Raw genomic sequence first — 12,159 nt, 5'->3', positions numbered from 1 at the left:
TGCATTCTGCGTTATTTGCTCAAAGCTCAAAACGAGAGGGCGAATACTTCACACAGTGAGGACATTTGATAATGTCACAATGAGTGCTGCATGTTAATCCGTGGTCAGCGGCCTTTCGGATGGTGTGAGGAGCGTCGTGTTTACAGTCCTGTGTGACAGAGCTCAAGAAGGAGTCCCAGTGGCGCACAGAGGTTAAAACAAGCTGCGGGCTTTTGAGTTTGCCGTCTTTCGCTCGTCGAGCCTGGTGTCAGGCTATGGCATTTCAAAAAAAGGGGGACAAAACCTTGGCAGGGGCTGTGTTGTCAGTAGCAGAGTGTTGAAGAGCAGATAACGAATCACTAAGTACCGCAGCACCGTGAAGGACACGGCATCATCATGCAAAATAAACACACACAGCACAAACACCGGCACGTACAGTATGCACAGGAATACAGGAGCAGATGTGCGACCAGCTCAACACCGGGGGCAGACTTTATGTATGTTTTATTTCCTCTTTTCATTATGCAGTTTTTATTAAATTGCTCGCTTTGATAGATTTTTTCCTGTTACTTGACAAGTGAAACTGCCATTTAGTCAAGTTCCCTAAATGAATGAATGAGTAGGCGGGCGATTTGGGTGAGTGAGAAGACAAGTGGAGAGTTTTTTACTCCTCCGTCTCCTTGATTACTTCAATCACTCACTCCTTCTGATGCACTTGACATTTTCACGACAAGTCATTCTGTCGCCGAAACAAGCGCCCCTGGTGCCAAAGTGCTAAGACGCTCCATCTGCCCTGAGCGGAAGAGTGGAAGTAGTGGAGAAGCGGAGAGAGGCGGAAAGAAAGGCGGAGAGAGAATAGCCAAGAATAATCAAGGAGGGGTGAGTGTGAGTGTGAGTGTGAGTGTGTGTGTGTGTCCATGTGTACGTGTATGAGCTGTCTTTCCAGCAAGTAGCTGTCCAGTGGAGAATTACTCACAGTAACAGGTTCCTCTGAGTGGATTGCCAAGGTAACGGTTTTCTGAGTCACATCTGCAGGGAAGAAAAACAGAGAGGAGAGAACAAGATGAAGACGAGTGCTAACAGATTGAGAGCAAGAACGCCTCTTATCGGGGAGCGGTGTGCGCCGAGTGCCAGCGCATTAGCTCCTGCTGTTGGCTCCTCGTCAAGTCTCGTACTTCTGACAAAGAGGAAATAATCTGATAGTTTGAGTTAATTGGATTTTTTGGGAGGAAGAGAAAAGTTTTGTTTATCAGAGCAACACAGTGACGTAACCACCTGATCACCGAGCAACAACTCAAAGTATTGGACCAAGTTGATCCGTTGTAGGAAAACGGAGTCGGAAAAACAGTCCTATAGTTTTAAATCGAGGTGTTGAATCCAATTTAAGAAAAAACACCAATCAAAATTAGTTCTTTTAAAAGGGGGCTGGATTTGATAAATTGTTGGGTCAGGAGTTACAGCGGGTCGTTCACTAAACAGGAGGACGGTGGTTCGATCCCTGGCTCCTCCAGTCAGCATTCCTAAGTAGCAAGATGCTGAGCCCCAAATTGCCCCTGAGGGCTGCGAACGAGTGTAATAGTAAAAGCGCTGTGTACAGGAGTTCTGTGTGAATGTGTCTTGCACTGCAAAGCTCTTGGAGTGGTCGATAAGGTTACGAAAGCTCTATATACTGTAAATACTATAAATTTTACAAATTTCTTTTGAAATACAAGATGCTTCCTTAGATATTTTACAAAGGAGCAAACATGGTGTGAAAACTGGACGATAACAAGGTTGCATTCGCCTCTTGCCCGTTGTGGTTTGTTGAAAAACTAGTTTTAAGGCCTCTGGAAATGTGGAATGAAATTTGTACATGTTTACAAATTTAATCATTCACACACACTCTTAATAGACATATACATTTGAAAATCTCAGCACACTTTTGTGGATTATTTTACACATTTAAAAAGGTATGATTAGACACACATGGATTGAGAGAAAGTTCCATAAACACACAAAAATAATATTTCTAAAATAATGGCCCCATACTTGAATGTCACCACAGTCCTCACAAATGGCAAATATAACAACAAATAGTTTCAGATTGTTATTTCATAACTTGGATGAAAGAAACTGCCTGTGATTAGTGTTTCATGTGCGATTTACTCAAGCCAATGCAGTTTAACAGTACACACAGTTTTCCTACATGAGTGTCACTGTGGTATTGCAGCCAAAATAGTCTGCATTTTAAATTCAGTTGTGACAAAGAAAACAATTTGTCAACATGGACTGTTGTTGTTGTTGTTGAGGGTAAGTGTGTGAGTGTGTCTTTCCAAAGCATTGTTATGCGGAGGAACATAAGGCACTGGGCAGCAGTGTTCTCCATCTCCTGCTCAATGTATCTCTCAATGCATTTTAACTGTTTACGATCTGATCTGTACTCGTTTATCTTCACTCTGCTGTCGTTCACCTAATAAACAGGCTGAGTAATATCACACGTGCCCTGGAACTCCATAAATAAGGTGGAGAAACATTACGATATCTATTATCGCGCCGATTTTCTTTCACAGTTTCCAATTAGACTTGCGAGAAGAAGAATATCAGAGGCGGTGTCGAGGAGTCAGCGAGGACACGGAGCGGCGGAGGAGCAAACCGACAGAGGCACGAATGTCACTGAGGAGGAGGTGGCCGTTAGTGATGTTACAGTGATGGAGTGGGGCGGGGGGGGGTGAAACTGCTTCTAAAATTGGACTCATGAGACAGACGCCATCACCAGTGAAGGTTCTACACAAAAAAACGTCAGGGAAATGATTGGGGCAGGAACACATCTGATCATAAATATAAAAATTCGTAAAACTGTAACGTGACCTTATAGTTTTAGATAGTCAATGAAATGTTTAACATATGTCTTTGTCGTTTTTAGACGTTTTAATGAAGAATTGTTACATATTATATCTTTAACGCTTGTATACCATTTTCTTGGAGCTGCTCACCCCTCCCAGATACTCGTGCATTAATATTACCAACTAATCTGATCATGGTGGATTTTATTGCTGCACGATATCTAACCAGAGAATCCTGAAGGACAAGCATCAGCACGCCGGCCGATCTAATGGGTGCAGGACGCCGAGCTGGGGAAGAGCCAGATCCCTGTTAAGGTTAAACACGAGAGGACGGGCTCTTTTACCACGGTACAAAGGACGGAGGAGTAATGGCGCCAATGGCTTTTTGAACCTTACAGAACATCACTCCTGGGGCGTTTGAGCTTCCTGGCATTTACAGATGGCAAAGAAACACACACACACACACACACACACACACACACACACACACACACACACACACACACACACACACACACACACACACACACACACACACACACACACACACACACACACACGAAGTGTATAATGCAACTCCTCTACCCTTTATCTTAATTTAATCTACACCTACATGCATGTGTGCACACATCTGAACTCTAGGCAATAGCCCTGCACTGTATCTTAATTTGATCTACACTCAACCTGAACCTTTGTCTGTGCTAGTGCACTCTGTGAGATTTAACAGGCAGAATGCACACACAGACACAAACACACGTGAGTGGGAGGAATTCGCTATGAACCTATAGTGCCCATCACACATATGGGGGCCGGAGCGAGCGCACGCGCGTGCACACACTCGCCGAGCTAAACCCCCGTTACCTCCAGCACGAGAAGAATCCTGAATAATGTACGTATCCAAATGAGCACTATAAAAAGAAACCTTCCCCTCGCCACTCATTTGACTCATCGCTGTAACGCAGCGTGGACCTCATCAATTGTTTTCAAAAACAATTCCATTCTGCACCGATGCACCCTTCACTTCATTACTGCGGCTATTATTCGGAGGTCCTAATGGCATCGGTGGCTGTGGTGCATGCGCGTGTGAAAGCCACGTGTGTGTGTGTACTTTTTTGTGTACACTGCTGAGGAGGCAGAGTACCCTTGTGCAGAGGTCTTTGTTTAAGGGTTATTGCCGGGGATGGTGCGAGTGAGTGGCTGACAGAGGTCGGGGGAGACACTGATTACATGTAATGAGATACCAGAAATTACATTACAAGTCGCGAATGACAAACACGCCTCCTCAAATTTTAGTCAGCGTCCGCACATTCACTAATTAGATCTCACTTTATTTTCTAAATGTGAAAATGCATCTTGATTTTGAGATTAACGACCTTACTAAAATATTGGTTGTTGATAATGACATCACCAATCTAATGAGAGTCTGTAAATGGGACTGAATTAACAACATATTCTGGTGGTTTATGTTGCTGGCAAAATTTGAAGCTGATAATCAGTAATGGTTTTCAGGAACTATCCTAAATCTGGCTCTGGAGCTGTATGGTCACATCCTCCTTCTAAATGGCTGATGATGATTGGCCTGCTGGTGCCTGGCCGGCTCAGATACCTCACTCTGATTTTGTAGGGTGGAAAATGAGTCGTTTGAATCAACTGTTAGCCACCTGCTATCCGGGTGTCGCCCTGCGTTGCACTGTGCTGCTTTCCATCTGGCAGCCGAAAATGAATGTGACGTTATGTCGTCTGAGTCAAGTGTCATTTATTTATTGTCAAAGTCAACAGAAAGCTGGGAGGGTGTTGAAGAGGTCTCATTCTGAACACTTCCCTCCCTCTCATCCTCTTCATCATATTCGTGTGTTCTCTCACCCAGTGAGTGTTGTGCATATTTTTCAAGATGCTATCAAGGCTGTGATGTCGGCTCCCTTGTATTTTCCCAAGTGATGAACTTGGTAAACTTAAAGTGTCACAAGGAGGTGAAGCACTGGTCTCACACCGTGTTCATCACGGCTGAGCATACCTAGAAAGTTTTTGTTCAATTGGCTCCAGTTAAACAACTGCACCGAACACAGAAAATGATTATGATACCTTAACCAGGGCTGGATGAGTACAGTTTATATTTATCTGTAGTATTTAACCATTCTTCATCATCCTTGTCTGTCAACTCTCCTCTTGCCAGGTGATAAGGCTGTGATGTGACTCTGCTGCTGCAAGGAGCAGAGTAGTGATAACTAGTTTTTTAGAGATTTTTTTTATCACAAATCTACACAAATAGGTTCGATTAGGTAACATCGACTATCACAGCATCCCTACATGTGGTTCTCCAAAAACACTTTGTATTTTAATGTCATACTTGTGTCATCACAGACGCCAACAATTTACTTCTGCACACCAGCTAATGTAAACACATGGTTTACATACATTGCATGAAGCCTCTCACATGTTAATCCCACATGTGACAATGTGTAAACTGTTTGTATATTGTATCTGTGTAGTTTCCATGTGAGCAGGCTGTGGAAATAAATACAGACCTCATCTGTCTCATCAGCTCAACAAATTAAACATTGAAGGTAAAACAAGCTGTTATTCGTCACAGTTACTAGAAACTTTACTGCATTGCCGAGTGTCTGGGATAGATTTGCTTTAATTGTTTGATTTGCAGATGTGCTTTGGCTGTTCGGTTTTATGTGGGAACCTCGGAGCTCACGTTGTATGAATCCCATTATATAATTAAAATAGAACGGTTCATGAAAGTCAGTTTGCGTCTCGTGTGTATGCGTCTCTCTGGCTTAACCATGTCAGCACTTCAATACAAAATAAATGAATTGCAATAATATGCCTAGACATAATTTAACAGACAATCTGATCCATATTTTAATCTGTCTGTCACATTTTAAATCCGAATGGTGCATAAAAGAAGCTGTTTTCGACTCCATAAAGACATAATCATAAACACGGGCGGCTACTAGAATAACAGAACCAATACTCTAGTGTTTTCAGCTCACAGCAAAATATCATGAACAGCACATAACACCTTCCCTTATATATGTATGTCTTTCTTGTCAAAATGGGCCTCCCTTCAAATCGCCCCGAGCATTTCATCAGGGCTCCATCACAAGTGATTACAGACCGGGTGACAGGCAGCCCAGAGACTCGCTTCTGATCGACGTTACCTCAACTCAGTGAATTTCAGTCATAACATTGACGGTGCAGCTCTCATTTGACCTCTGTGTTGCAGATTCAGAACTTTTGGGAACAAAACGACTGACTTTAAATGCTTCCAGTTCGGATGTTATGAAGCAGACAAGCTTATTGGGGGATGGATGGAATGTGCGTCACGTAACCGGCACCGTTGGCGTTACATATTTTTCTAATTGGGATTCTTTTTCAGCATTTTTACACCTTACTTGTTTGGTCCAGACCCTCAGACATTTGCAGCGTGAAAACACTTCACAACACTTGTGAATTGCTCAGACTTTTGGACCAAATGCAGGACGTTGGGACAGCATTAAATAACAGAAGAAGAAAAAGAAGTGGATGCAGCTTGCACGATCGCTTAGCGTTCACCTCTGTCGATACGATATTTGAATGAGGAGGAAGTTAATTTAGCACATTGGACCTAGTGTCGAGTGGTGATTCCAAAATGATATTACAGCAGCAATGAAATCAACTAAATTAAGGACAACTACCTTTCCAACTCACAACACGCTGACCTCAGATGTTCGCCTGTCTACAAACCAAAACCAAGCACAGGTAGACACAGCCCACGTAGGTGATGATCACAGGACATATGCCCTTGTGTACGTCATACAAAATGTGTGTGTGTGTGTGTGTGTGTGTGTAGGTCCGGGTGTGGGTGTGAGTACTCACAGCTGGCACTGGTCTCCTTTGATTCCCTTGGTGGTGCAGAAGCACTTGCCAGTTAACACCTGGCACACGCTTGCATGACCATTACACTTGCAGGCTGGAAGGGGCACAGAAACACAGATGGAAAATAAGATGGGGACAGAAATGGAGCATGTCAGAGAGAGAATAAAGGCACAGAGGCATCACTGGTTAGATAACACATAGCTGAAAATGTGGATAAAGTAAAAAAATATATATATAGGTTTGCGTGTCCTTGTGTATGTCCTGAGGGAACAAAAAAAAAAAAACATCTCCCACAGTTTTTGCTATAACAGTTTCCCATTGTTCGCCGTGTTCGGGCTAAGCTAGGCTAGCAACGTTTCGTCTGCTGCACTGAGCACACCGAGATGGAATTGCTATTGATCTGTGTGAGATGGTAAATAAGTGCATTTTCTCAAAAGGGTGAGTGAACTTCAGAGATCTGAAACACGATGGAGAAAAATGGACCCAAAGAAATTTGACCTTTTGCTTTCAATTCACTGCCAGTTGCTTTTAACTTTCTCACAGCCTGAGATGTAGGGATTCTCTCCGAGTATGTGTCACACCGAATAGGGTGTTTGTTAAAATGCCTCAATTAACACAGATTATGCCTTTAGATAAAAGTGTGAATGTGTTCTAATGTAACTAAATGATTTTGGGTCATTTTGTCCTCGGGCTCCGAAACAAGGGGAAGAATATTCCCATTACAGGGGATCACCTGTGTAGTTTCATTTTACAGGTTATGGTTATAGTCTATACATTAACAGACGGTACCTGAGACCGCAAAGCTCCCAGATGTGTGTGTGTGTGTGTGTGTGTGTGTGTGTGTGTGTGTGTGTGTGTGTCTGTGTGTGTCTGTCCCATGTCTGACAATGAATAGCCTACATGTAATTTCTCAGGAATGCTATTCATGAATGGGACACTTGTCTTCTTGACAACGCTGTGTTAGCTTCAGTCTTCAGTCAATCTGCAATTGATTTCATAGAGAGACTTTACTTTTAATTTATTGATTAATATTGATTTAATGTCCATTTAAACCTAATCCTCGATAGGAATTAAGAGCTTGGATGGATGCTAGATGTCGTCAGCTCTGTACGACTCGTCTGCTTGTGAGTTTTTATATCCCTTAATCCCACAAAACATACATGGTGTGTGCATGTGTCTTTCCTGTCCACAGGGCTCGAATGAAAAACCACAGTAACACGAGAGGTGAGTGTTTGACCTTCAGCTTCACCTGCAGTTCCCACAGTGCACCACATCTACTCTGCACCCACAGGGAGTGTTTGTCCAGGCAACACAGATTATCTTCACATTTCTATTGAATACATCTATATTCACTGGCAGAACCAAAAATGAATCAGAATAGACATAGAAATCTATATAAAAACACATGGTGCATTATTTCCATTAATCAAACGAGACAGACAATTTGTCACTAATTCTAATTAACACACAACAGTGCCCTCTCTTGGTTGTGTTGCTGTAATACTGAAAGTTTATGAAACCACATACTAATTAGAAAGCAGTAAGTGGATGATTTTCTTCTTAATTGAGGTGCCAAAGATCATTTCAGATGTATTTGTTTAAACTTGATGTTGATTATAACATATGTACAGTCGAGAGGGAAAAGGTGAAAGAGTTTTGGGGTTTAAAATACACATCTGTTGACTGCTGACACCAAAACAGAGACCAGTAAGTGGTGCGTGTGCAGAATATCTAATTTGTGTGGAGATGCGACACTCACCCTGGCATTTGCCGCCATTGGTGGGGTCCCCATGGTAACCAGGCATGCAGGTCTGGCAGTGAGGACCGGTGGTGAGGTTACGGCACTGTTCACACACGCTGCCGTTCACACACGTGCTGTGGCCGTTGCACTGGCAGGCTGAGGATGAAAAAACATATCAGGGCGGGTTTCACAGCAGAGACCAACACAAGGTGGAACAAACATGGATTTTTATTATTAATGAATTGGGACAAGACGAGGAAATTCTGCCAGCACACTGTCACAATCTTTATCCGTCTGCAAGTCACATGGCTGTTTCACAGTTGTGTCACAGTGTTGTTGTTTTTGCTTTCAGTAGCTTGTGTCTTCTTTGTCATGTTGTATTTAATGATTACTTAATCTGAACTGCCTTTAAAGAATTGTACATTTAATGAAAAGTTATATTTAAAAATAAATGCTTGATTATGCTGATCTTTCCGCCGCGGTACATTATGTGGCACTCAGCCTTCATAAATTGTTACAATTAACCAGCCATTATTTTTCTACCTCTGACATTTGCATGACAATAACTGTAATTCAGTTCTGTGAAGCCCGGCATCAAAACAACAACACATATCTTGAGGGACAATGTCTTTCTGAGGAAATAGGGAGTAATGTTTCATAAAATAAAATAAAAAATATACATCACTGAGGCGTATAGAGACGTAAACCCATATGAGGCAAATATCATCCTTTAAATATGACTTCTACATTGTATGAATTTTACAAAATGAAATATATCTCAAGGTTTATTACACATTAATGATAAAAACTAAGCAACAGACCACTCCTCCCATTCTCAAATTACAACCAGCAGTGGAGTATTTTATCATTTAACATGTCGTGGTCTGATGAGACTGATGAGAGCATTAATACTAGAATAAGGTTTCATGAAGTCAGCAGGGAGGGATTAGTTTCACGGGGAAACTGTAACAGGAATCCTTGATAAGAGCATCTTTTTAAACTGAAGATGTGACAGTCGATACTTCTCTCATAGATACACTTAGGACACGTGATGGGTCATTTCAGTAAGAGGGAGAGGAAATGGAGGCCTTACCGGGGCAGTGAATGAAGGCCCACTCGTAGCCCTTGTCTTTGGGGCAAATGCCCGGCTCCAGAATCATGTCTTGGGACTGGCCCTGCTGGCCCTGCTTGGCTGTTCTCTTCATGGGCCCCCGGTATGAGCCCTCCGTGCACAGGCCCTTCCCGGTGCAGCTGGGATCTCCGCACCAGCCGCACTCGGGTTGCTCCAAGCACTGGGAACACGTCTGCAGGCCCGAACAGTTCTGAGCTGAAGGAGAGAAGAGACTTGTGTTATATTTCTTTCCAGCAAGTTTTGTGTTTTGTTGCAGTTCTTGTTGCCTCCGATCCAAAAAGATTTAACCTCCCCAGAGTCAAAGTATTTTATCAGCCACATTTATCCTTTTTTTTTTTCATTGCGGCATTTATTTACCAGTCACCTTGAGACTTCTAGCTCCTGTACAAATTCGGCAGCCGCAGATCCTATGTTGCAGAAAACAAAATCCCGCAGGATGTCGCTCTCAGGATTATTTTGTAGGATTTCGGCCTATTTGACGCTCGCTCTCAGTCATTTCTTATCCCCTACAGGAGCCGCAGATTAAGGTGCTTCGATGCTCTTTGTACTGTGACACAAAATGGTTATCTAGTGAGCTGTCAGGACAACCGATTTGAGAGCCGATAAGAGGATAAGAAACAGGTCTCCAGCCTTACAGGGTTGATGGAGGGCCCCAGAATGAGACAGAAAACGTGTCAGCCAACCGGAGCCTGTGAAATGTTTGTGATTTAAGAACGAAAGTTCAATGAAAGGTTTAAATGTGACATGTGAAGTGGCACCTTGCTCCAAAACTCAGAACCCCGCGCGAGCGAGGGAGCGATGCCGTTTTCGTCGGCTGGGGGATGAAACTTGTGGGGCCACTGAATTGCTTGACAAGTTTCAGTGTTGCCTGCCAGACAGACACTTTAGTGGAGAAAATGTCACCACTATTTTAAGGAGACAAACGTTGAGTGCTTTTACCTCGGTTTATGTCAGACAAATCTCCAGCTATTCCGCTAATGGATGCGAAACCATGACAACGCAAGAGCAATCAGCGCAAAGTAAGGCCATTTAAGTTTGTTTTGACGACGGGCCGAAAGTGGCACATTTCTCGGGGAACATACCATTCTGAGAAAATAAGTAGCTGGATGGGGACTTGTCTTGCCACAACACAAAAGCAAGTCGAGATACATAATCTACCACACAAACAGATCTTTAACGTTGGGTTTTGACAGATTAATCGTTAAGCGTGAGCAGGCCCCACTAAATCTGTTGCTATAACATTAATTGGACGGTGGGCATGATGGCGGCCGACCAGCTGAGGACGTCTCGTTTCTTCCAGCTTAAACAGTTTTCACCAGCCAGACGGAAAAAAGCATCTGACAAGTCGGAATGTATTTACGGGGGAAACTTCCAAGGCCATTTTCACATGTAAATGGATTTAAATTCAAATCTGTCTGCAGCCGCAAATTATATCTAAATGTGACTTTTGAGGTTAAACTCTACAATGTCAGATTTTATACGATCCGTTTATTGAACTTCCTGTTGCATTTACTTTACGCCCCGTGTCTGGAGGACGCTTCACTGCTTGCAAAGTTGTTTTTGCTGGATTGCATTGCACCAAGACGACAAAGATCATTGAGCAAAAGGACAATGTCACCACTTATGGTTTTGACATATGGTTTTGCATATCCGAGAGCAATGTGAGCAAATATAATTTTTTTCCTGTCTCTTGACACATTAATGCACCTGGCAGTAAACCCTGCGACTGTAGACTTGCAGAGTGACATGCAAAGAATTTAACGTCTTCAAATGCAGCTGTAATGCTTTTAATTCATGTTGACTTCTGTCAAAATGTTCATGGAAGAAGATAGTTTCGGATTAGTTTGCAGTAAATGACAATAGGCATCACTGCAATCATTTGCAATAAAATCAACTAATAAATCAGGGACAAGGGGTTGACCCACTTTTGACAGCTGTCTCCAGGCCAAAGCTGCACAATTCCATCAGTTGATCTTCTAATTATTCTTCTCAATTTCTCAATTAATTATTAGAAAGATTATCTTATCTTTCTTATTTAGAATAGGAAATTATCAGATAATTGAGAGAGATGGGCACTAAAAATCCCTTTAGTGTGTTTACTTTGATTCATACAGTTTAAAAAGCCAGAGGTAAAGTCCTATTAGAATAGCATAGATCTGTTTTAGATGGAAATTTGTCTTCAGCTCCTCAAACACAAAGAAAAACAACAGAGGAGAACCAGCGAGCATTCGTGGAGAGGGTCACATTGCACATTGAAAACAGTTAATGTCAAACGTCTGTGGCTTCAATCCCATTAGTCACTTTGCACAGTTAAGAATAGTGACGCCTTTAGAGATGAAGGACTTCTTGAATGCATTTCGAGTTGCCAAAGCGATTCTAGAGCGCCTCCTGGAGCCCGAGGGCTGAAACTGACTGAATGCATGCTCCTGCGCCTTCTTCGTGAAAGAGTTAATCAATTAACAGAAACATTTCAGCAACATGGCTGCACGCTCCCTGGAACAGTGGCGTTGGTTTAGGGAGCCAGAGAGGGCCAGTTCTAATATAACAGATTAAATCAAGGAGCGAGGGAAAAACGCTCCGAGGAAAAAGGGAAAGTCAACTTGACCTTGAATGTTTTGAAT

At 42.7% G+C, this 12,159-nt stretch overlaps 1 protein-coding gene across 1 annotated transcript in view; it reads right to left on the bottom strand.

Annotated features, from left to right (window-relative positions):
• atrnl1b (attractin-like 1b) overlaps positions 1 to 12,159 on the bottom strand; it is a 54,467-nt gene that overhangs the window by 26,886 nt on the left and 15,422 nt on the right. Inside the window, exons 18-21 of the mRNA XM_035145556.2 lie at positions 9,500 to 9,733; positions 8,425 to 8,562; positions 6,666 to 6,759; positions 956 to 1,008 (exon numbers count right to left, since the gene is read on the bottom strand). Of these exons, the coding sequence (XP_035001447.2) occupies positions 956 to 1,008; positions 6,666 to 6,759; positions 8,425 to 8,562; positions 9,500 to 9,733 (519 nt within the window). The remainder of the gene's footprint in view (positions 1 to 955; positions 1,009 to 6,665; positions 6,760 to 8,424; positions 8,563 to 9,499; positions 9,734 to 12,159) is intronic.

This window comes from Hippoglossus stenolepis, chromosome 21, assembly GCF_022539355.2.
Source record: "Hippoglossus stenolepis isolate QCI-W04-F060 chromosome 21, HSTE1.2, whole genome shotgun sequence".
Lineage (NCBI taxonomy): Eukaryota > Metazoa > Chordata > Actinopteri > Pleuronectiformes > Pleuronectidae > Hippoglossus > Hippoglossus stenolepis.
The sequence above is the reverse complement of the archived record's forward strand: the minus strand, read 5'-3'. Positions and strand labels throughout refer to the sequence as shown.